This window comes from Microcebus murinus, chromosome 17 (assembly GCF_040939455.1).
Source record: "Microcebus murinus isolate Inina chromosome 17, M.murinus_Inina_mat1.0, whole genome shotgun sequence".
Classification (NCBI taxonomy): domain Eukaryota; kingdom Metazoa; phylum Chordata; class Mammalia; order Primates; family Cheirogaleidae; genus Microcebus; species Microcebus murinus.
Window position 1 is genome coordinate 34,396,724 of NC_134120.1, and position 26,881 is coordinate 34,423,604.

General features: G+C 38.3%; 1 protein-coding gene across 3 annotated transcripts in view; it reads right to left on the minus strand.

The window, feature by feature from the left end:
- GALNT1 (polypeptide N-acetylgalactosaminyltransferase 1) overlaps positions 1–26,881 on the minus strand; it is a 103,215-nt gene that overhangs the window by 16,847 nt on the left and 59,487 nt on the right. For all 3 annotated transcript variants that reach the window (XM_075993531.1, XM_075993528.1, XM_075993529.1), the window contains 4 exons: positions 15,182–15,348; positions 9,007–9,214; positions 4,293–4,463; positions 1,612–1,729 (listed from right to left, as the gene is read on the minus strand). In XM_075993531.1, the coding sequence (XP_075849646.1) occupies positions 1,612–1,729; positions 4,293–4,463; positions 9,007–9,214; positions 15,182–15,348 (664 nt within the window). The remainder of the gene's footprint in view (positions 1–1,611; positions 1,730–4,292; positions 4,464–9,006; positions 9,215–15,181; positions 15,349–26,881) is intronic.

A 26,881-nucleotide genomic window follows, 5' to 3' on the forward strand; every position in this document is an offset into this window, starting at 1 on the left:
AAGAACAGCAAAGAGGAACATATAAGACTGGTGGTTTTTAAAAAGCTGTTGACATCTAGTTTAGCTGTGAAAAAAATAAAGAAAGAATAAAAATTTTATAACTATTTTTAAATTAAAAAAAAAAAGTTGTTGACATCTGCTGAGTTTCATAGAATCAAGGGCAGACAGTGGGGCTCCTACTATATGGCTACAAAGCCAGTGCTTCCTCAGGAGCAAATGTTTCTCTAATTTTTGCTTATGATCAAATAAAAAGTTGAAGATTAAAAAAATACAGAAAGAATAAGTTAAAGGCTAAATACGGAAAAGACATGAGATCTAGAACAGTACTTTTCTAACTGCAGGCTAAGAGGACCAGAAATTCAAATTGATGAATTACAACTAGCACTTGTTAACAAGGACATGCTGTTTCACCAAATGTTTAAAGTTTGTGTTTTGTGTGTATAAAATGCATCAGTTACTGTGGTTCATGGTAAAAACAAAACGAAACAAAACAAAAGAACTGACCTGGCCAGATTCTAATCTGTTTGTCCTTCTCCAAACCTGTGTTACAGCTCGTACATGAAACTGAACAAAGGAATCTAGACTAGATCCATCAAAAGTTCTTCAGTGCGATAGTGAAAGCATGTTTTGTTGTCTTTGTTAAGACAGCAAAACAAAAATGGGGGTAAAAGAAAGATCATCAAGTATGGGCTCACATCCTTAATTTAATGGAATCCTTCTCCTTTCAAAATACATATTTTCCTCCTAAGTTAAAAATCTCATAACTATTTATAATTAAAATCATGCAATTAAATCAAAACTTTGAAAAGTTTTGATTTTGTTAAATATTCAGTGTTCCCATCTTCAAGTTTTCTCAGGATCATAAAGTGTTAGAGCTGGATAAGATCTATAAGATGATGTAGAGTTCAACCCTCTCCTTTTACAAGAGGGCAAAGTGATTCACCGGGAACAAAACAAGTTCGCTGGTTCAGATTACAGCACACTTGTAGTTTCCACTATAATAAGTTATGTGTCTAAATCTGATTATTTAAAAAAAAAATACAATGTCATATAAAAATATGTTGATTTTAGTGAACATGAAATATAAATACTTTATATAAAGTTGACTGGGTTTAAATTAATTTAGAGCCATTAAAGAATTCTTTTGTTTTTTTTTCTTTTTATTAAAAAATATAAAGCTGGTAAAAGTGATCAGGTTTTATATAAGAAAACAATTTTCACACCAGAAGGAAAAAGCATATTATAAAATATGAATATGAAATTATGTTTGGGCAGTTAAGTACCAAAGTAGCATATATGAACTTCATATTATTTTTTATTTTTTAGAGATTAAATTGCTTCCTTGAAAATAACAGAAATTAAAAACAACAAGGGAATCTTGTTCAAGTTTTATAATCGAACTCTAAAGGTAACTGAATTATTTGCTCTAACAATTTGAATGCTTAATGAACCCTTAATAGTATCACCAAACTTTTTATGGACTGAAGGCTCTGAAGTCAAATTAGACTCATATTAAGTTCAATTTTTTATTTCTTAGAGACAGCATGAATAATCAAAGCATATCTATGTTTGAGGTTAAATAAAAGACGTATTTTTTCAAAGAGAACTTACCCTAAAAGAAATTTCTAGGTTTTCTCCTCCCCAAATATCCATTCCAGCATCATATGTTCCAATTTCCTGAAAGTAATCTCTGTCTATAGAAAAAAGGCCTCCTGCCATTGTAGGTGTTCTGAAATTCAATCATAATACTATACCATTAATTTTAACAATTAAGTAGTTTTATAACTGTTTATGACTACTGAATAAATGCATATTCTCACACTTTTTCAGAAAACTTTTATTGGCCTCCAGGGTTTTTCCGCATGTTTATGCTACATTATTTGGTCTTTAGCCAGGTCTTGCACCATGGTCACGCTGACTGCTAGACCCGTTTGGTTGCAGCTTCTGCCCAGACACCCTTCTCTGCCACGGTCCTACAGGTGCTTCACATCTCTAGCACTTTTCTTGGTCCTCAGGTCCTGACCAAGCTTCCACCTCAAACTCCTTAAACTGAAGCTATTCCTCGCAGTTCTCTCCATTGGACTGTGTACCCACTCCATAGTTCCTAGTAACTATAAAGGCTGACTGTATTAACCAACTAGACTCAGGTTTTTTTTTTTTTTTTTGAGAGAGAGTTTCACTTTGTTGCCTGGGCTAGAGTGCTGTGGCATCAGCCTAGCTCACAGCAACCTCAAACTCCTGGGCTCAGGCAATCCTTCTGCCTCAGCCTCCCAAGTAGCTGGGACTACAGGCATGCACCACCATGCCTGGCTAATGTTTTCTATTTTTGGTAGAGGCGGGGTCTTGCTCTTGCTGAGGCTGGTCTCGAACTCCTTAGCTCAAACAATCCACCTGCCTCGGCCTCCCAGAGTGCTAGGATTACAGGCATAAGCCACCGTGCCTGGCCTGTGCCAGGTTTTAAAGGGTGGCAAATACTATAAAGACATAAGATAAAACAGGATGAAAACAATGAAGCCCTTTCCCTACACCTACCAAACATCTTTTAGGAAAGGAGGAGACAAAATAAAGAATAAAATCACTGCCTCCTGACTCAGTATGGTACATTTTCTGCAAAAGAGGAGCCCAATTCATCAAAATATGGCCCAGGTATGCAGAGGGTAGGAATAGGTGAAATGAAACAGAGAAATGATAATGGAGGAGGATTTAAATAAATGAGTATCAGCCCATTTGATTTCCAAGAAGGATGAGTAAGGAGAAACAGTGGACTCCAACTAGGAGAAAACAATTAAGTTCTGGGGCCCGAGAATACCATGAGGACCATATTTTAAGATGAACTTGCCACCTCTGTAACCCTAAAATGTACTCATTGTATGCTCTCCTGAGGCAGCATTGGCCTTTCCACAGGAAACAGTTGTTACCAAAAAAGGTTTGGACTTATTTTGATTTTTAGAAGGAAAAAAAAAAAAAAGAATGAGAAAATGAGTCAGAGAAAACAGGCCAAAATCCTGAGTTATCATTTAGTACAGGAGTTTTTTGACCTGAGTTTTTTGTATGCTAAATTTTCTGTATGTGCATGTGCATTTTTCCCTTTCATTAGAAAAAACCCATAGCTTTTATCAGATTTTAAAAAGAAGTCCATGATATTCAAAATATTTAGGAACCCCTGATTTAGCTGGTGAATTGAACTACAGGTATCCCAGTGCTTTGAGACGCCAAGGCAGGAGGATTGCTTGAGACCAGAAGTTTAAGACTAGCTTGGGTATTATAGCAAAAAGTAAAAAGTGTCTGTAAAAAGTTAGAAAGAAAGAAAGAAAGAAAGAAAAAAAAAACCTAGCTGCACATGGTGGTATACACCTATAGACCTAGCTACTCAGGAGGCTGAGACAGGAGGATTATTGGAGGAGGGAGGGAGGGGGAGAGAGAGAGAGAGAGAGACAGACAGACAGACAGACAGAGACAGACAGACACACTAAAAGAACTAATAGTAAAGAGAGGAAAGTCTCTTATACTGCTAAGAACTCAGGCTGGCTAGGGCAAAGAGCATACAGTTAGCGATAAATCTCTTTAACACTGGCAGAACTACAGTTGAATTCAAGGGAAAGCTGACAATGAGATGCCCCCAAATAGTAGAAAGCTAAAGCTTGGTTCTGAAGGAACTCAATTACTACAGAAGCAGCAGGTTGATGAAATTGGGATAAATTCTAGGATGGCTCAGAAAGCCCAAAGGTCCCAATTTCATGAAAAAAAAAAATCTATATATGACCAAGTATAGAACAAAAGAAAAATCAGAAAATTCATTAATGGAAATCCTTTTCATACTTTGTATAATACTAGTTATTTTTATGTTTAATACAAGCTTTCCTAACTCTACCAGTACAAGCCTGAATTTAAAATCTTATGTTATGGTGCTAGGACCCAGTTTTAGGTAATATTTTCACATACTGACACAATTAATTAAGGAGCCATTTAAGCTACATATTATTATCCTCAAGAACTAAATTAAAGCACAGATCTGGCTTCTACATTTGCAAAATGTTCATTATGTTATCATTTCTCATGTGCATTAGATTTACAGAATGAAAAGTTCTAGTTTTATTAACTGATTGGAGGAAAAAAGTTCCCCTTTTAAAATACTGATATATGAAAGCCATAGAAAGATGGCTCTTAACTACGTGCAAAGTACACAAATGCTTCATGTTTCTCAAAATACATTTCTTCTTTGATATGATTCCCAGAGCTTCACAATCTTCTGCCAATAAAACTTTAGAGAAAATGTTTAACAAATCAATTACCTGACAGGAAGAGTTCGATCACCTTTCCTTCTGTCCATTTCTCTTTGGGGAACAGGATACCAGCGAAAATTGAGCTTCCAGTTGAATCCGCCATAGGTCATATCAGACCCTGCCATGTACTCAAAAGTGTCATCACTGATCACATCAATGATAGGACATACCACTGTTCTCCTAAAATCATACAAGTGAATTTAAAAGTCTTTCAAAATGTTACTGTTTGATGCCTACTGTAATAATATGACAATTGTATTCTTAGTGTTTTTAAAATAAAAATATACTCTATCATGTTAAAGACAATGGTGAAAAACTTTCATGGTGTAGTTATTATACTGAACTAGCATCATAATTATTTACAGGTTGATAACCTTCCATCTCAAGTATGAATGTGAAAGCATTCATACTTTCACATATTTGCTACACGTAAAAATACTTAAAATGTTTCTATGTGTTTTCAAAAACAAAAACACTGTTATTGACTACATATTTAAGAATTTCAAGGTAAAACTTTTCTTAAAAAACCCTTGGACATTTTAATTCTTTATAGATAAGTGAATGTGTTCACATATATAATATTTTGTTTTTGTTTTAAGAGTAAACTTCTAGTAGTGAGATTACTGAATTAAAGGCACTACTTCTTCATTGCTTTCCATAAATGTTATAAGCATATATTTCTCCTGGCAGTTTCCCCAGAATGCTATCAACTTTGGATGCTATTTTCTTATATTTTTGCTAATATAACAACATTAAATAATATCTCTGGCTTTTTAAGATTTGTATTCTAATTATTAGAAAGGATATGGGCGACTTCCGGGGCCCCCGCTCTTGGGACCCCAGAACCTCGTCCACGATAAAAAAAAAGAAAAAAAAAAAAAAAAAAAAAGAAAGGATACTTTGCCTGCAGGTTTGTATTTCCTTACATAAACTGAACATATTTTTTTCGATTAGCACTGTGATTTCTTTTTTAACAAATCTGAAATGACCACATCATTTGGTCATTCAGACCAAATCTGAATGACCATCACACTAAATGACCACAGACCTTTCTAAGGAAAGGTTCCCTACTCATAGCCTTTGGCAGCCATATTTTATGTGATCCATCCAATAGGTGTCTTATTTAAGAAATCTTCCACTCCTCCAAGATCATAAAGATATTCTCCTATAATGTCTTAAAAATAAGTATATTTTTGTTTTTCACATTTAAGTCTTTAATCCTCAAGGAACTGATTTTGGGTATGATATGCACTAAATATCCAATGTTATTTGTTTTCTTCATGGAGAACCAGTTGTTCCAGCACTATTTAATGGTCTCTTTTTCTTCTGCTGTAATTATCAGTGCCTGCTCTGTCATAAATCTATCTAAATCAAGTATGCATATAAATATGGGCTGGTTTCTAGATGCTACTCTGTTTCACTAGTCTATTTGTGAATTCCTGCATCCATACATCACTGCCATAATCAGTATAGCTTTAAAATACATCTTGATGTCCGGTAGGGCAAGCCTCCTTATACCTGACTCTTCTACAGGAGCATCTTAATTATTTTTGTTCTTTTTGCATTTGTACATCAGTGACAGAATCAGCCTGTCCGGTTTCTCAAAGAAAATTTTGTTGAGATTTTAATGAAAAATGCATTGAACTTACAGATCAATCTGGGGAGAACGGATATTTTTATAACATTGACTTTTCTATCTGTGAGCATCATCCTTCTTTCCACTTAAGATTTATCAGTGCATTTCTTTTTTTTTTTGAGACAGAGTCTCACTCGTTGTCCAGGCTAGAGTGCCGTGGTGTCAGGCTAGCTCACAGCAAACTTAAACTCCTGGGCTTAAGCGATCCTCCTGCCTCAGCCTCCCAAGTAGCTGGGACTACAGGCATGCACCACCATGCCCGGCTAATTTTTTCTATTTTTTAGTAGAGATGGGGTCTTGCTCTTGCTCAGACTGGTATCGAACTCCTGAGCTCAAATGATGTGCCCACCTTGGCCTCCCAGAGTGCTAGGATTACAGGTGTGAGCCACCGTGCCTGGCCTATCAGTGCTATCAGTGCATTTCAACAGTTTTATATTTCATGCATCTTTTGATAAACATAATCCTATGTACAGTCTATGATTTCCATTGCTATTATAAATAGTATCTTTTATTTTTACATTATATTTTCTAACTATTCCTTGCTGGTGTGGAGAAGGTAACTGACTTTTCTATAGTGATCTCCTATTTGGCAACATTGCTAAATTCTTATTATTTCTATTATTTTGTGTAAAGATTATTTTTCTTCACAGATAAACACATCATCTACAACTGACCTGTTTTCTTCTTTCCAATAAAAAAATAATTTATTTATTTTTTGTATTACTACAAAATCTAAGACTGCTAATGATTCTATCTGGTGACTCAGGACATTCTTATCTTGCTCCATTTTTAAAAATGCTTTTACCATTTCTTCATTAATATGAAGTTTGCTTGTTAAGGCTTTTTTTTTTAAAGCTATGCTTTCCTGGATTAGTAAATTTCCATTCTCTAATAGTTTGCTAAGTATTTTTTAATTATAAATGGATGTTAATTTAGGAGAACCCCTTTTTCTGTACTTATGGAAGTGATCGCAGGTGTTTTTTTTTTTTTTTTTTTTTTTTTTGAGACAGAGTCTCGCTTTGTTGCCCAGGCTAGAGTGAGTGCCGTGGCGTCAGCCTAGCTCACAGCAACCTCAAACTCCTGGCTCAAGCAATCCTCCTGCCTCAGCCTCCCAAGTAGCTGGGACAACAGGCATTCGCCACCATGCCCGGCTAATTTTTTATATATATTAGTTGGCCAATTAATTTCTTTCTATTTATAGTAGAGACGGGGTCTCACTCTTGCTCAGGCTGGTTTCGAACTCCTGACCTCGAGCAATCCGCCCGCCTCGGCCTCCCAGAGTGCTAGGATTACAGGCGTGAGCCACCGCGCCCGGCCCGCAGGTGTTTTTAATAAATGTGTAATCATAGTTTTAAAAATGTTAATGGGGTGTATTACATGAATTGGTTTTATAATATTATGCTGAAGCAATTAGCTTTATATAATATATACATGTACACACACACAGATATATATACACACACACATATACATGTATTGCTGTTCCAATTTGCTGGTATTGTGAGATTTTTGTACTAGTGTTCATGAATAGCTTTGGGCTGTAATTTTCCCCATAGTTCTTTTCTAGTTTTCATATCACAGTCATACCAGCCTCATAAAAAGAGCTTGGTTGGTTCCCTTTTCTCTATATTCTGTATACAAATTCTTAGGGGAAATTTGTCTCTCCTTTTCTCCTCCATACCAAGGTTGAGATAGGTAAGTTTTCTTTCATGTGGTAGGATTTATTTTTCATTCTCACTTTCACTGAGGTATAGATTTCAAGATTCCAGCTTTATACAGGTGTTTGCTATTAATCTTTCCACCTTAAGCAGGGCTTAGGATTTGTCTCCTATACTCCTGCCTTGTTTGTCTATTAAGGCTGAAGCTTACTGTTCCCAAAGTTCAACAGAGACTCTACCAGTGAAAGCTGGCTTTAGTGTTTGGATTGCTCATTTGCTTGCACTTCAGTTTGAGATCTGCAGATTTCTTATAGCTGTGCCAACTCAATGATGCATTTAAAAATTTGCTTGCCTTTTATCCAGCTTTTCCAGTTAAAAAAGTTATTCAGGATATCTAATTCACCATACAGTCCTAACTGGAAGTCATTGTGCATGTTATTTCAGCTAATTCCCTTCCATATTTCTGTCATCACCTCACACTGCTTTCTCGCTATGGGTTCAGGTTCCAGTTTCTAGAGATTATGTGTTATCTTTATGCAAAGCAAATATTTCCTAAATCAGTCATCTATTATTTATACAAGATAATCTATAGAGATATTCTATTTCTTTGATTCTTCACAGCAATGTTCTCTTTCTAAAAGATGCCGTACTTTCTCATTAGCCTACTGCTAGTTTTTCCTATTTATTCATCTTTGAAAAGTGACAGATGTAGGTCCAGCATCTGCCAACAAGCAGAACAGATGCTGTGGCTTAGCTCCCCTCCATGCTGCACTTGACTTGTAAAAGTTTACCCCACTAAAATCTAAACCATAATGTTGACACAGTCAACCTCTAGCTCAAATTGCAATGACAAGTAAGAAATTCAACTAACGCTAAGTCTAGCAGATTGAAGTTAGGTTCCCCTCTGATGCACAAGAACTAAGGCAGAGCCAAACAACAGGAAATTCACCGAAAAATTGTAACACGGAAGACTATAACCGTAAGCATGCAGTGCACCAATGTTCTTCCTGCATTATCTAAGATATGGTGCTTCCATAAACAAGTATTTCAGGTCACAACGTGCTTCTCTCTACCTTCTTCTACCTCTTGTTGTGCTATAAGCTGAGAGCTAAAGTCCAAATAAGGACGCAGATGGAGATGAGATGGTCTGCCTGCGTACCTGTTGTGCTCCTGTTTTGTGAACGGAGCATGCAGTATACATTCCGACAACATGCTTCCTAATCCATCCCCACTAACAGGACAATTTGCCAACATCCCTGCCAGGCTTTAGAATGTATTCTTCATATTTCATTTAGAGTGCTCTTACTAGGCATTTTAAAGGAAACTTGGGAGGAAATTATTTTTATATTTATTAAAAATATAGAATTTTACAACTCACCATACAGTTTAGGACAAATGTACTGAAAACAAACAGATGCCAGAAAATTACCTGTCATGTTTGATCCTGGCTAAGAGAGGCTCCAGCCACCCTACTGTGCACTCACAATGAGCATCCAGAAAGGTGATCACCTGGCCTTTAGACACAGCAGCTCCTTTTAATCTAGCTCTGATCAACCCAGAACGTTGTTCCATTCGAATTACATTAACTGGTACTTTCAGTTTTTTCACATAACTCTCTAGCGGTCTTTTCAAAAAGTCTGAAAAATTAACAAAAACAAGATTATAGCATGAAAAAGTGTGACCTGGTACTCCCCAGATATAAAGCAATTTTAATTGACAATATTCATTCAACACATATTTACTGAGCACTCTCAGTGGGGCTCCCTGACTCACCCATTTTGCTAAAGGAAGCCTTTTTATTACCTGAGAGTGTGGACTAGAGCTGCCGCTACCTTATTACACATGGAATTATTAATAGAACAGTGCCTGTAGGCACAGGCTTAACCAAGGATAGGCATGTTACTACATTTCTCGAAGTGACTCTCTGGCAGGCTCGATTCTTTTTCCAATCGTGCGTAAGGATCAGTAATAGAAAGAAAGTAGTTCGAGCTTATTAAATCCAGACCTCAACAGAGAAAAGAAACAGAATATGCAACAGCTGTAGAGTTCAGAAAATTGTGGAATTTCTTCAAAGGCGGAAACAATTGTCTTGTTGATCACCACAATCTTTGACTACACAGAGTTTTAATCAGGAGGCAGGAAGCTAGGTCAAGAAGTGAGGTCAAGCTCAGAAGAGAAATGCTGGACTGTAATTGCAAAGCCAAACAGAGACCCCTGACAGACAAGTAGGTCTAAGGAAAAACGTTTTTAAAAGGCAAGGGCAATTGAAGGGGAAAAGAGAAAAGGGATGGAAAAGGGGAGAAGGAGAGTTATGTGGGTGTATAAAATCAACAGCTATCCAGGAGAGTTCCAATAAGAGGTTACGCTCCTTAGGACTTAGGCAAGGATATAGGACAAGGCAAGGATGTCCTACCTCTCCAAAATTCACATCTTTTAAAAGCAGAAAAGGTACAGCTACCTCAAAGCAAAGAGAAAGGATTTTTCAGATCAGGTTAATTTGCAGAATTTATGCCAGAGAAGCCACTGATGGTAATATGGCCAAAAGTCTTTCAAACTAGTACCCATATAACAGGTATGAGGAAATCTCTCTAGGGAAGGAAATACTTGAGATAGAACTATTGGGACTCTCCTAGAGAGGCTGTCCTCATACCTATTAATTAAATCCTGAGAGGAGGGACCCAAAGGTCTTCCTGTATAATGGGGTGGGAAAGATAAAGTAAGACCATTTGGGTAAGACCAAAATGACTCAGTAATGAAGTAGTCAGGGATATGAAAGCTGTGAAAGAGAAAGGTCTATGTGTCCCACTACACCAGAATACTGACCGTTTCCATTTCTGCTAATGTATTTCCTAATATTTGGGCTAAAAGGTGTATCTGAAAAGTATCACTGTGATTTTATGAACCAAGTCTTAGGGTCAGAAAGATCTAACTTGATTCTGAGTAAAAAGGTAAAGGTAATGCCAATACCAGAGAAAAGCAACATTCTGTAGTAGTAGCTAACATTTTGTGTCTGTTTAGCATAATGCTAGTCTGGTTACATATTTTATCTCACTTAATCCTCACAACCACCCTATGAGGTTAAGTGTTATTATGCACACTTTAAAAATGAAAATCTAAGGCTCAGAATATTACATGAATTTGATCAAGGTGATACAGCTTTTCAAGGGGTGGATCTAAGATTCAAACCCAGGTCTGCCTAACTTCAAAGCCCATCTTTTTATCCACAGCAAGAAAATCCTAGAAGGGAATTCTAGAGAGAACAATTTAGGACTGTGGAAGCACCTATCAGACACAAAATTAAAATACTTTATGTCCAGAATTTGATCGACTCTCATGCGGTAGGGTATGAGATATATTCTAGTACCTTAGATTAGTCAAGGTTGGGTGTGTCATAAACAATGTGTCTTCCCAACAAATTTTCCAAAAATATTAGATGGTTTAAGATGCTTCTTAAGAACCAAAGCAATCTGATCCCCACATCTCACATCTCTGAAAGCTATAATACTGTTGTGTCTATGAACAAAATAAAAAATGCTTGATTCTGTGGTCTGGTAACTCAAAAAACTTACTATTCTACAAATTTTCTTGGCATATTTGTTTGACATCTTTGTAGCTTTCATGCAATAAGGCTAAGAAATAAGTGGCTTCCTATAAGTTGATACAGAATTATGGACTTGGGGCTGGGTGGGGGATTAGGAACTAATATTCAAGCCTCACATTACAAAAATGAAACCATGAGTTAAGTGACTGTGGTTATAAACTACTATTTAATCTAAAAACAAAGGAAAATCTTGTTTAATTATTAAAGTATCTTTACAACTACTGGTCTATAAATGGATCCCTGAGCATCTCTCAGAGTGTGAGGTTGTCACAGAGTGTGAATGTCTGGGAAAATTCACTGTTCACAGCAACATCTGAGAAGTATTAGCCAGAACTCTAAAGAGTGGTAGGGAAGAGCAAGGAATTTAGAGTCTAATAAATCTGACTCCTAATTGTTACTAAATATAAACCTCTGCTTCATTTAGTATAAAATGAGAAAAACAATAGACATCTCAGATTAGAAACATTATATAAATTCTAAGTCTTAAGATAACTTTCTGAGATGATGATTACATAACTTCTGACATAAACTAGGCATTCATCCAGACTCTGACTTCATTACAGATCCTATAACAGTAAGGTTGCGTCAGAAGCAATCAGAAGTGAAGTGCACAGCAGTTAAGAGGTCAAGCCCTTGATTTGTACAGTCTGGATACTCTACCACACTAAGCCTCATTTTCCTCATCAATAAAACAGAGATAATTATAGCACCTACTTCATTCTTCTTTAATAAACAGAGTCACTCAGCAGGTTAACTGTGAAATCAAGTATCCTGAGGCCATGAGCAGACTATACATGCTACACAACCTAGTTATGAAGTCTGCACAGAGAAGGAGTAAATGTAAAGATTAAAGGACTGGTAGATGATTCATTCATTCATCCATGCATTCATTCATTCAATAAATTCTAGACTGTTCGCTGAGTAACAGGCACTGTGGGCACTGAGGAGACAATGGTGAGCAAACAGCCCTGATGGGCATATAGTCTATTGGGGGAAGGTAGGTATTAAGCAGACAAGTAAATAATTACAACTCTGGTTGGAGCTATGCAGGAGTAAAAGTGCTCTGAGATGTTTTCAGAGGGACATGACAGGCTTGTGGAGGTCAAGGAAGGCTCCTAAATAAATCACACTTGAGCTGAACTCTGAAGGTTGTCATCCAGGCTGAAGAGACAGTGGAAAAAGACATTCCCTCCAGAACCATGTTCTGAGGAGAGAGGGACAGCACCAGTACAAGCAAAGCCCCTGAGAATGGAAGAAGAATACTTCTAACAAATCAAAGAAGAAAACTGTGGACAAAGGGCAGTGGTATGGGAATGGGGTGGGTGGGAAACAGTTCAAGACATAAATAGAGATGCCAGATGGCGTCAGGTCCTGCAGGGCTTAGAGGAGGGGTTTTGCTCAGAGAAGTGACATGATCAGATCTGCATGCTTTTAAAAAGCTCACTCTGCATGCAGCATGGTGAACAGATGGAAAGGGGTAAGAGAGTATGTGGGGAGATTAGTTAGGCTAGTTAGTCTATTTCAGAAGTCCAGGTGAGAAACGATGGTGCCTTGGATTTGTCTCATGAATAGGAAAAAGCAGATTTAAAGAGTTACATAAAAGTAAAGAGCTTGTTCTGGTTTCTGGGCCCAAAAATCACCACTTAAACAATGGGGCCAAAGAGAATTACATTAGATGATTCTCAATCTGGATAGCAAGAATGCAATTATAATCACGAAAACAAATTCCTAGTGGTTCCCAGATATTAGAAATGCTGACCCAGATATTTGAGGCTTTCCAGGCAGAAAGATAAAGGAGATCCAGATCCCTGATCAGGGACTCTGGGGTAGCACTCAGGGACCTTGCCTAGTAACTGAGAGTCTCAGGTGAAGCAGTGAAGTAGATAGCTGCCCACACCAGTTTTCTCTCACAAATTTATGTAGGTTGGGGTATGAAGCAAGGCCTGCATGAGGGAAGGGAAAGAGCTGGTGTAAGTGAGTTTCTTTGTCACCTATTGTGAGTCCATGCATCTTTCTAAGTAGGCCATATCCTACAAAAATTTACTATTCTACACAGCCTTCTCAGGCATTCACACAATGAAGGGAAGAAATGGAAAAATAATTCATTTTATCTCAGCATAAATATCTCTCCTGGAGGAATACTTAATTTAGTAACTATCAACATATAAGAAAACCAAGCATAAGTCACTTGCAGGATAAATGTTCGTAAATTTTTTTTTTTTTTGAGAAAGAGTCTCACTGTGTTGCCTGGCCTAGCTCCTAGCAACCTCAAACTCCTGGGCTCAAGCAATCTCTCTGCCTCCGCATGCTGAGTAGCTTGGATTACAGACATGCGCCATCATGCTTGGCTAATTTTTTCTATATATTTTTAGTTGTCCGGCTAATTTCTTTCTATTTTTAGTAGAAATAGGGTCTCATTCTTGCTCAGGCTGGTCTTGAACTCCTGACCTCAAGCAATCCTCCTGCCTTGGCCTCCCAGAGTGTTAGGATTATAGGCGTGAGCCACCTCCCCTGGCCAAATGTTTGTATATATTGTTCCTTATATTAACTTTGGTTAATTTTCTTACAGATGGATTAACTCCTAACAAATTAGCTATGTGAGGTTTATATTTCTATTGCCAACAGTAATTATTTCCTTTTAAATGTGGCATTCTTAATCTATACAGCTCTCCTTCATTTTGACATTTAATTATACTATGTGTTATATTATTTAAATTTCTTGTGTGATTATAAACTGTCTCTTTAATTAGATTAAGGAGGTGAGATATAAGGTGCTTGAGAAGGTGGAGTATAACTTATTCTTTATTTGCACCAGTACAATCTGGCAAAGTAACAAGACTTAAATTGTTATTAATGCATAAATTACTCCCAATAATCAATGTATGATGTAAATAAACTTAATTACTGTTAAATGCACATATTTAGTTGGGGGTGTAGGAAGAAGAAGGTGTAATGCTTGACTAAATCATCTCAGTAGATGCAATGAGAGAATAGACAAGAAAGTTGAAGGTTCTAATAAAATGATGTGTCATGAAGTTTAGGGCTGATAATGGAAGGAAAAGCAGTAGGGAACTATTTCCTTGGCTCCTTCCAAATTTTTCTCATGTGGACATAGGAACACTGGGAGAACACACGACAACAATGATTCATAACTAGACATGCTGTGAATAAGAAAGCTGGGAAATATTGGGCATCCAAGTTTAACAAGTTTCTTTACTAAGGGACTAGGCAGAGCCTTTTTCTACATAGCATTTTGCAGTGTGAAATCTCTAGGAAGGATTCAGAATAAATAATGTTGGTCAAGGCACCTTTAATTACTATATCCTTTCCCAAAGAGTGTTTCATGAAACAGGTTGGGAGAGTCTAAGCTTGTGAAAAATTTTGAGATTCTTTTAGGATATTTGGGCCAGAGTCACTGTAGAGATTTATCATGAGATGAGAATCATATTATTAATACTTATCACCTTTTCATCCTTCCTGATCTTTGTATGCACCTAGTTAGAGATCATTTCTGAAACTTAGAAATGGACAAAATAGGGAAACCTAAGACGACTCTGGAGAAGGAAGGCTCACCCAGCTAAGGCGCCACTTTGCTGTCAAAGGTACTTCCACATGGAACTAAATTTCTCCATTCATGCACGTAAGTAGGCTCTCGTCTCTCTCTCTCTACTGACCTAGAACTGCTGCTTCCCACAGAGGAAATCCTAACAAAATGATGTGGGTTTGGTCACTATTCTGCATAACTGTTTACATTATATAGTGTTATTTCTTTTTAAAACAAGATTAAGATGCACCATAAATTAAATGTTAATTAAAGTAATACTTTGAGTTTGACAAGGGTGTACTTTTTTGCATATGTGAATGAGTCCAAATGTTATAAATATTTTTGGGATAAATTAGAAGTCTGTATAAAGTTATTAGGTTAAAAGTTATAGCAACTAGTTTTTTAACCATTAGTGACAAAAGGTGTAGCATATGATTGGCATTAAAATTTAAAATTTACCTCTTTCACTGGCATCATCTACTAGAACAATTTCTTCTATCATGTGTCTTGGAGAGCGATTAATGACACTATGGACAGTTCGCAGAAGTGTGCTCCAAGCCTCATTGTGGAAAACAATCACCACACTTGTTGTAGGAAGATTATCTGGATACACCTTTGTTTTACACCTAGAGACAAAGCAAATGCCTTTATAAAAAGTGACTGTTAAGATTGCATAATAAATGAATCCGGACTAGAAGGGGGCGACAGAACAATAAAAGCAGTTTGCTCTAGTGGTGGACTCTTGGTACCTTTTCAAATACTTAAGTTTTCGTTAATGTTACATGTTTAATAAATAGTATCTATTTAAAGTTACAAATTTAGATTAAAATTATTTTGAAGATGTCATTTATATTCTTAAAATGAGGCACCTGTTCCTGATGAATGTTTTCAGTTGATTTACTTTAACAGAGAATGAACTAAGGCTCTATTATCAATACCAAACTGAATGTATTTCAAGAATCCAATTAGACAAAAAAAATCAGAACCACTGGAGTTTACTCAGTGTAATAACCTAAACAAGGAAGAGAAATAATGTTTACTGAGTATCTATTAGGTATTAGGCTCTTAATCTTCCTAGTCATTCGCTAAGGCAGATACCTGGAGCCACGTTTCGCAGAGGAGAAACTGAGCACAGAGACAGTGAGGAGGCAGCAGGGCGGGAGTGAGGACTCCACAGCCCACGTCCTGCTGACTGGACTCTTGCTGCTGCTGCTGCCTCCATCAGTAAGTATCAACATCATCTCGCTTAGTAAAGCCTATTTATGCCTGAACATGCAATCATCAGGAAGACCAAACACACCCCAAATCAATGTATTAGTTGTAGGTTTCTAGCACTTTGTTAGGCAACATGGTCTCTTCTTTAAACCTTGTTAGCTAGATGAAATTCCTAGACAACAGACAACTAGAGAATGGTTAACAGCAGTAAGTAACCAGATTGAGGGATGTGTTTTACAACATAAGCCCCCTGAAGAAGTACATACATAACTCTCTTGGGTATTCCCACTGTAACAGCTGCTCCAGCCTCCACTTTCTTCCCTTTCCTACTTTCTCTCAAACTCCCAAGCCCTGCGCTCTCCAGGCTCACTGTAATCACCTGTCCATAGGAGATTACACCTTCTATTGACAGGTACCAACAAAATACCAACAAAACCCTTTTTCCGACGCTGCTAAAACAACCCTTGTTACTGAACACTCTACCCTAGGGCTGCTGGTTGGCAGCTGAAAAAAAGGAAAAGGGAAGGAAAAAAGATGACAAGGTAAAGGGGTCAAAAGAGGGAGAAATGGAAGGAGAAGTCACTGTAGCCCTTGTCTCTTCTCTCTCCCAGGAAAAAAGGTTAAACACACAGCTTCCAACGTCCTTCCTTATATCCCACTGTAGCCCTCCCAGCCTCTCTACCACTCCCCCAAGATCACCTTTCACAGCAGAGTCTCCATTTCCCATTACCAGTAACCCAACATCTATCCACTGATCCACAAGACCACAGCTTCATTTTCACCTCAAGGTCCACTCCCCTCTCACCCTATGCTCGCTCCAAGGACCACAAGGTGGCCCGTACAGCCTGCCTCCCTCCCTCCCTCTCTGCAGCTCCCTCCCTCCGAGTCTGAGTGTCTCGACTAAAGAGGTAAGGGCACAAAAGACTAGTTAGTTACCTAGGCTACAGGGAAAAAAATGTGACCTTAATCATTCCTAATAATATTTCTGAAAATAGTTTTTCCATCAAAACAGTTATAAATGCTATAAGTGGTGGCTAGATTATTTATCTATAAAATTAGTGGTAAGCTTCAGGTACATCCTAGATGAGCAAACCAAGACACTCTGTTTTTCTGGGAAGATGCATCCTGAATGCCTGACTCACAGATTACTGGAACCAGACTTTGAAGTCAGGAATGGCTTATGCCTGGGTAAAAGGGGAACAAAAAAAGAGCTTCTTGTATCATTTAGTTGAATCATATTATGTTATATACAATCTCCTTTTCCAAGTTAATCCTACTTATTATAGCAGAATTGGGAAGCAGAAAACAGCCAGGGTGACTGTGTAGCTGCTAGCTTACTAAAACAACAAAAACAATAAAATCGAGTGAGACAGAGAAAAGGACTAGGCAAAATGTACAGTGTACAAACAGTACTGATAGCCATGCCCATGGCCAAGAAGCAGCAACGAAGACAGAAAAATCTGGAGAAAGCAGATCCTGCAGAAAAGAAGTGATAAACCAGATTCTTGGATGATATATTGAAGAATTAAATTCTAAAACTGTATGAAAAGGAATACAGACCATAAGAACACTAGAAACAAATGGGATGGAAAATCAGAGAAGCAAATTAGGATCTAGAAGAATAGATGACAAAAAGGAAATTTCTAAATCAAAGAGTTAATCATTCAGAGAATGTAACACATTCATGAAGGATAATATTATCTCAGAGCGAATCAGGAAATATAGAGAAAATATGGAAAAATCATAACTAAGCTCAGAACAGATATGAAAACATACACACACACACACACACACACACACACACACCCCTACCCAGAAGAGTCATGAAGCACTGGAGAACCACCAAAGAGCCTTTCAGCATTGTGGCTAAGATTTTCCAATCATGGGGGTTAGTTGGGGGTCTACAGGACACAGAGCTGAGGATGAGCAGAAAGGCCACAGGCAATGTTTAGGAAGCAGCTTTCTTCCACCTGTCCCAACTGAATCTTCTATCCTCAGTTATGAAAACTAGCCAGTGCATGTGTATGCTAAGTGAAAAAAGTTACATAAAAGTTTAACAGCAAGCTTTGGCTTAGGAAGAGAGGGAAGTCTTAACCTTTTTATTAAAATATTCACAAACAGGCCGGGCGCGGTGGCTCACGCCTGTAATCCTAGCTCTCTGGGAGGCCAAGACGGGCGGATTGCTCAAGGTCAGGAGTTCGAAACCAGCCTGAGCAGCGAGACCTCGTCTCTACTATAAATAGAAAGAAATTAATTGGCCAACTAATATATATAGAAAAAATTAGCCGGGCATGGTAGCGCATGCCTGTAGTCCCAGCTACTCGGGAGGCTGAGGCAGGAGGATCGCTTGAGCCCAGGAGTTTGAGGTTGCTGTGAGCTAGGCTGACGCCCCGGCACTCACTCTAGCCTGGGCAACAAGTGAGACTCTGTCTCAAAAAAAAAAAAAAGAAAAAAATATTCACAAACAAAAAGTTTACAAAGTGTAAGCATACAGCTGAATGAACTTCCAGGAAGTGAATGCATTGAATTGTCAGCACCCAGATGAAGAGTATTCCCAACACCCAGGGGCTCCTTTGTGCCCCTCCCAAGGTAATTACTCTATTAGACTTCTAGCAATACAGATGGGTTTTGCCTGTTTTGGGAACTTTATTTAAAGAGAATAATGTAAAGCAGTAGTTCTCAAACTTTTTGACTTATAATCCCCTTTAGAGGACCCCAAGATCTTTTGTGGGTTATAGCTATTGATGTTTACTACTTAAGGTCAGGAGTTTGAGACTAGTCTGAGCAACAGCAAGACCTTGTCTCTACTAAAAATATAAAAATAAACCATGCTTGTAGTCCCACCTACTCTGGAGGCTGAGGCAGGAGAATGGCTTGAGCCCAGGAGTTTGAGGCTGCAGTGAGCTATGACAATGCCACTGCACTCTAGCCTGGGTGGCAGAGCAAGACTCTGTTCCTAAAATCAATCAAACAAACAAAAGCCACCAAGAATTTTAAAAACAGAGGAATTCACAAACATGTATTACATCAGTTATCAGAAGTGACTCATCACTGTTAGTGTGCCCATTATCTACTTATTGCCTCTTAGCTCCAAATGCACCTTTCATTACCTGCTCTGTGAAAATGGAGCTGGCCCCTATTCAGCATTTCTCCTTTGCAGCAGGCATGATGCATACATAAGGTTTGCCAGTAGAGGGTGCTGGAGGGACATTGCAGGAGGAAGAAACTTCCCTTCCTGGTTCTGGTGTGCTTCCATTTGTTTTCTTCTCCCTCCTACTGTGTGGCTGCCAGTGGAGTGTGGAATACACCCAGAGCATTTACCCACTGAATTTCAACAGCACCCCCACAGGCAGATTCTTAGTGAGTCTCCCAGGGACCCCAGCAGTTGGCTACCTGCACTGTGGAAAAATGGTTCCTTGTCTGCCAATCTGGCTCTGATTTCCTACCAAATGCAAACCAAAGTGTATTTCCTGCTTGTTAGGCCTGCCTACCAGTCCGCACTCTGAAAGGTACTGTGCACCAAGTCTGGCCAAGGGGTAACCAGCATACTTTTTCACCATCCATCCAGTAAGCTGCAAATCAGACCCTCTCCAATGAGGTCTGAATCCCAACCCTAGGGAAGGGGCTCCTTTCCAAAGTTTTTCCTTCCATTAGCCAGGCCATGCTCAAAAGTAATCCACAAACTGGAAGTGTACACTGGAGGCACAAAGGCAGAGCCCCAAGAGAAGCCCTCTCTTCAGATCTGAAGAATGAGAAAGGGGTATTTTAAAGGTCAGAAAGAGTAAACTCCTTCCCCCTCCGACCCCACTTCCCTCCTCTCCTACTGTAGCAAGTTTGAGAAGCACTAGATGGGAACAATGAGCCTCGTGGGAGTGGGAAGGGTGTAGAGAGGTCAGAGTTACTAGAGGAATTTTTTATCTTTAGTTTTCAGTTTGATCAGTTATACATGTACATAGCTTAAAGAATCAAACAACTCTCCAAAGCTTGTTTTAAAAAAACTCAGCTGTTCCCCTCATTTCTCTGCCATTTCTCCCTTCCCATAAAGCAACCTACTTTTGATTCTTTCACCTGTTTCCTTTGGTATTTACCATCATAATTCTAAGTCCTATGTTTGTATATTTACTTCCTGATTTTTTTCCTATTTCTAGGTATCACATATTGACTTCCTACTAGAGAATATGAAGATTTTTTCTCTCCTACCCTGTCCCAACACATATACTTCCTAGTCCTCAGTCTCCCAACGCAGTTACATACTGTTTGGTGACATCATTATTTAATGTTTCTATTAGGACTATGTAAAATGCTGTTCATAGCTGAACTGTATATCATAAATAAGTTTCCTTTTCTGCACAACATTGCCCCTCCACCTCACCCTGGCTTGTTTTTCCTTTTTCTTAGTTTCCTATGTATTTGCCACGAATTTCAAACCCAGAGAGCACATCCAGAGAAAGGATGAGTGGAGATGAACAGGTTTTTCAAACTATACCATCACTACCATAGTGACCTGGAGTTGATGAAAATCCCTGATTTGTAAACAATGAATGAAAATACAAGTGGTTTCATTTATGTCCCTATATACAACACTAAGTAAAAGACAGCTTACATATTGAACACTCCTTATAAGTGACTTAAAGGATTACTGAATAAATTCTGATTCAGGAAATGCACTATGTAGTCTGAGAGTTAGCTTGAATTGAGTTCCTGCCTTCATGCGCAGTTTACAGTAGGGTTCCTGTTCCTATGGGAATCTAATGCCGGCTGCTGATCTGCCAGGAAGCAGAGTTTATGTGGTAATGCCAGCGATGGGGAGCAGCTGTAAATACAGATGAAGTTTTGAAGCTTCGCTTGCTGTTCACCTCTTGTAGTGCGACCTGGTTTCTAACAGGCCACGGACCAATAACGACCGGTCCATGGCCAGGGGTTGGGGGACCGCAGATCTACTTAATTTCCAGTTCCAAAAGGGTGGCAGAGAGGCAAGCTGACTTCACTCCCCAGCACAGAAAACCAAAACCAAATACACAGCACTGAGATCCACCATCAACTGTGCTAAACACTTACACTGGCTAAGTGACAAAACAGGCAAGGCCACCTACACCTATGCCTGGAAGTTTGTGTTTATATGTGTCTGTGTGTAAAAGGTTTTAAATCATTAATTTTATTTACTCAATAGTTAGTACTATTATATTTTCCACTTTTCTCTGGTGTCAGTTTTACTAAGGTATATTTTTCTAGGAACTGGTAATTTCAATTTACATTTTTAAATTAATTGAGATGTCACTTATAATATTCACTTATTTTTTTTTTAAGGCTGGTCACGTGAAGCTGTAATTTTTATTTTATTGTGGTAAGAACACTTAATATGAGGTCTACCCTTTTATAATAGGCTTTTATGTGCAGAATGCAGTACTGTTATCTATGGGCACAATGTCATGCAGCTCTCTAGATCTTGTGTAACTGAAACTTCAGGCCCACTGATTCACAACTCCCCTTTTGTCCTCTGTCCCCAGATCCTGGTAATGATCTTTTACTCCCTGCCTCTGAGTTTGACTATTTTAGATACCTGATATAATCTACTTATAATCTTTAAAATGTCTGCAAGATGTGTAGAAATGCCCTGTTTTTCGCTTCTGCTATTTAGGAAAGCATTTTTTAATTTTGTTAACTCTTCCCAAAGAACTTGCAGCTTTGCTGAGCCTCTATATTCTAATGTTTGTATTCTATTAATTTCTCCTCTTTGTAATACATTATCTTTTAAGGCTTGGATCTGTAGTGATGTTACCTTTTTCATTCCTATATGGATCTGTGACTCTTTGTATTTTCTTGATTGGTCAATTTTATCAGGTTTTTTCAATGAACCAACTTTTCTTTTGGCTTTGCTCTTCTTCTATTGTTAATTATTATTTCCTAAGCTTCCAATCTTTATTTAAGTTTCCACTCTTACATTTGTTCTCTTTAATTTGCTGTTCTTTTTCTAATTTCTTAAGACAGTTCACTGATTTTCTATTTTCTTTTTTATAAAGTTATATGCATTTAAAGCTATATGTTTTTTTTTTATTTCAGCATATTATGGGGGTACAAATTTTAAGGTTTCAGATAATGCCCTTGCCCTCCCTCCCCCCCCAAGTCTGAGCTTCAAGTGTGACCATCCCCCAGACGGTGCACATCTCACTCATTATGTATGTATATACCCGCCCCCCTCCTCCCCTCCCAATACCCAATTAATGTAGTTCCTATGTGTCCACTTAGGTGCTGCTCAGTTAATACCAGTTTGCTGGTGAGTATATGTGGTGCTTGTTTTTCCATTCTTGGGATACTTCATTTAGTAGTATGGGTTCCAGCTCTATCCAGGAAAATACAAGATGTGCTATATCACCATTGTTTCTTAGAGCTGAATAGTACTCCATGGTATACATATACCACATTTTATTAATCCACTCATGAATTGATGGGCACTTCGGTTGTTTCCATAGCTTTGCAATTGTGAACTGTGCTGCTATAAACATTCGAGTGTAGGTGTCGCTAAATGTTTTCATTAAGCATGGAATTAGCTATATCCCACAAGTTTTGATGTGCAGTATTTGCAACATTTTGCATTTGCATATTGTAGTATTATCAACTACAGTAAAATATTTTCTTCCTCAATGCACTTAATGCCTGGTTAATGGGAGTTACAAAAAGAGAAAACAGACAAATGAGACATATAATGAACCTATCCAATCATGAATCACACTATCGGCCAGATTTCATACCTTTACTACCACAAACACACAATTTATATGACTTTAAGGATACTGATACAAGATGCCTTTAGGTTTAATTATCAATCCATAAGAAAGAGAGTGAACTGAGGAACACATTCAAATGATAAAGTGATGCAGTCAACAAAATGCAGGCTGGGAAAGACAGAAGACACTCTACCTGGATTCTTTAAATAATAAACTATAAGGAAAAAAGAAGATGGAGAAGGAACCTACTGAGTAAGAGACATATCCACCAGCTGTATAGACCTTAGTTTGACCGTGATACTTATACTGTAAAAAAATAAATATATAACAATGGAAGTATGAATACTAACTGTGTATTTCATGGTATTAAGGGATCACTGTTTATATTTTTTAGGTGTAAAAATGGTATAATTTTTCTCTTTTTTTTTTTTTATGAGTTTTTATCTTCCAGAGATACATACTGAAATATTTAGAAATGTTATGTCTTTGCCTGGGGCTAAAGAATCTGCTTCTAATCTTACTTACCTGGTTGTTCATAAAAGGCCACAAACCTCGTAGGCTTCTCCATAGTGTTGTTCCTATTGTGTCAGCGGCCTTACCCCAAAGCAAATGATCCCAGTCAGAGTAAAAGACCAAAGTGTAAGCCACAACCTAATCTTGAAAGTGACACTCTTATCACTTGTACTGTGTTCTACCGCTCAAACAGACCAACCCTCATGCGATGGGGAAAGAGACTATACAGAGGTATGAATACCAGGAGGCAGAGACTGGTGGGGGACATCGTAGAAGGTGAGTGACTGCATTAAAACAAAACTGTCAGCTCTAGGAGGCTAAGGTGGGCGGATTGCTCAAGGTCAGGAGTTCGAAACCAACCTAAGCAAGAGCAAGACCCCGTCTCTACTCTAAATAGAAATAAATTAATTGGCCAACTAATATATAGAGAAAAAATTAGCCAGGCATGGTGGCACATGCCTGTAGTCCCAGAGTCCCAGCTACTTGGGAGAGGCTAAGGCAGTAGAATAGCTTGAGCCCAGGAGACTGAGGTTGCTGTGAGCTAGGCTGACGCCATGGCACTCTAGGCTGGGCAACAAAGTTGAGACTCTGTCTCAAAAAAAAACAAAAAACAAACAAACAAAAAAAACTGTCAGGAATTATTGAAGCTAGGTAGTGAATACATGAGGATTCATTTTATTATAATCTCTATTTTTAGATACATTTGAAATTTTCCATAATAAGTCTTTCAAAAGTTTTTTTTCCTTAAAAAAAGATATCAGTACAGAGATGGAGCAAGAAGGTATAAAAAGGCTACTCAGTGGTGGTAGTGACTCTGCTTCCCCGCCGGCTGGCCAGAAGGACTGCCTCGCAGCAGCCTGCACAAAGGTGGACTGTGTCGAGTCTGAGGAGTCCTTGTTAAGCCCGAAATTTGGTGCACAAGCATTTGTATCACACCATTTAAACACTGTTCTTAATATCATGAAACTGTTCAATGTTCAAAAGCTGGTGACTTACCATGCACTTAAAAGCTACTCATTAATAAAAGTATCTTCAATAAGCACATAAAAGACAAAAAGATATAAATGCTTAATGAAACATGTTGAGAGTGGTGATGTGCTCAAGGGAGTTATTAAAAGTACATAACCCACTCTGGGAGGCCGAGGCAGGCGGATTGCTCGAGGTCAGGAGTTCAAAACCAGCCTGAGCAAGAGTGAGACCCCGTCTCTACTAGAAATAGAAAGAAATTAATTGGCCAACTAATATATATATAGAAAGAATTAGCTGGGCATGGTGGCATGTGCCTGTAGTCCCAGCTACTCGGGAGGCTGAGGCAGCAGGATTGCTTGAGCCCAGGAGTTTGAGGTTGCTGTGAGCGAGGCTGATGCCACAGCACTCACTCTAGCCTGGGCAACAGAGTGAGACTCTGTCTCCAAAAAAAAAAAAAGTACATAACCAATTCTACCTGAAACAATAACAGTTTAGGCTCTTAAAGTAAGTGTATCGTTGTTTATAATACAAACATTTTAACTGTAGACTTTGAAGAGTCTGTAGTGTTCTCCAGTAATGCTTAAGCTGTTTAGAAAAGTAAACAAGTTTGTGAAAAGCCAAGATTACAGTTAAGCTCTCTTGACTGATCTCCACTCAACCAATTTGCTGGATAAAAAGATACTCTCCATCCTCTTGTTTTAATTTTTACATGAACAATATTCAATAGTTACCTTATTATGTCTTATTCACAGCTATGCTATGTAGTAAACTATGATTACTTTTGTTTTCTCTGAGTAACTTTTTAAGGTTTTCCCTTGAAATCATGCTTAATTTTTTCTCACTATGGTTTTCTACGTATTTGCTACTATAATTCCATCCCAAACTTCCCATCAGTTGTCCTAATCTCCTCTAAAGACATTCAGCAACACCAGGTCTAACTTCAATGACATCTTCAAGTCTCTCCCGACATTTTGTGACCAGCACCTGTCTTGGCTGGTTGCCTCTGTGCCTAGATGATTCTCAGTCAGGGACTCCCTTCACCACCCTCAGGAGATTCTTGCCTCCTCTCACACACGTTGGCTCTCCTGTTTTCTACATTCCACGTCCTTCTTGCCCTGGGTTTATTTAAATCCTCATTTGATGGAGCACAATCTCTAGTAAATTCCACAGAATGGATGTTTGGTAGGTCAGTGTTTTGAGACCTTGTGTGTCCAAAAACATCCTTAGGCACTTGAGTGCAAATTTGGCTGGATACAGCGTTTTAAGGTGAAAATTATTTTCCTTTAAAATTTTGCTTGTTTCTAGAGTTGCTGTTGAGAAGTTTGAAGACATTCTGATTAATAATCCTTTGATTGTGACCTGCTTTTGCCTCTTAAGAAACCTGTAAGAGATTTTTTTCACTTGAGGGTTGGGATCCCCAGTGTTCTGAAATTCACAATGTCTTGGGGTGCACTCTGTTTTCATCTATTGTTCCAAAAAGTTGACGGGCTCTTTCAATCTGAAAACTTGTGCAGTCTAGTTATAGAAAATTTTGTGAGTAGATTCTCTCTCCCCTTTTACATATATTTTTTGAGACGCATATTATTCAAATATTAGACTCCCGATTGTCACTTCAATTTTCAAGTAATTTTACTATAGTCCACCTCTTTGGTTTATTTTTTATGAAAGATTTCCTCCTAACTTGCATTTTTTTTCTTGAATTTCCATAAGCTCTTTCTGGTTCTCTCAGTGTATCTTCGAATAGTATCCTATTCCTGTTTTATGGCTGTAATATATTTTCTATTTTGCTGAGGTTATTAGTTACTTCTCTTTAGTTTTCTTTTTCCTCAATACTCTTTGCTTCCTCCAAATTGCTTTCCTCTCTGTCTTGGACTTTACTGTTTATATTTGATGATTTCCTATGGTGTCTAGTATACCTTGTTTATCTGTTTCTTATTAAGAGTAGAAGACTAAAAGGTTGAATGCAAGCTCTGAATACATGAGTGGGGCTTACTGACTATGAGTTTCTATGAGGGTGCTCAGGTTGTGCCATTAAGTTGGAAACTTTACAAATCAGTGTCTGTAGGTTTTTTCTCTAGGGCTAGTCCAATTCTGCTGAGAAAGATCCTCCAATCTCTTGCCTGGAGGAGGTAAGCCTGGCTGCCAGCATTAATGGGAACCATACGGGGCAAGGTGGCTGGGCGTCCCAGCAGCAGAAGGTACAGGTCCACTTAATCCACCTGTTTCCTGTATAATTCCCTTGCTTTTAACTGGGCCTGTTGTACTCTAGTCTGGACACTTGTATTACCTTCTTCTTCTGGAGCAACTAGACCTCTTATATTGCTGATAGGAGTGTAAGTTGGTATAAACATTTTGGGAAAATGTCTGGCAGCACATGCTAAAGCTATATAAATGGGCCAGGTGCGGTGGCTCACGCCTATAACCCTAGCACTCTGGGAGGCCGAGGTGGGTAGATTGCTTGAGGTCAGGAGTTCGAAACCAGCCTAAGCAAGAGCGAGACCCCATCTCTAATATAAATAGAGAGAAATTAATTGGCCAACTAATATATATAGAAAAATTTAGCCAGGCATGGTGGTGCATGCCTGTAGTCCCAGCTACTCGGGAGGCTGAGGCAGGAGGATCGCTTGAGCCCAGGAGTTTGAGGTTGCTGTGAGCTAGGCTGACGCCACGGCAACAGAGTGAGAATCTGTCTCCAAAAAAATAAAAATAAAAATAAAGCTATATAAATGTATAACCT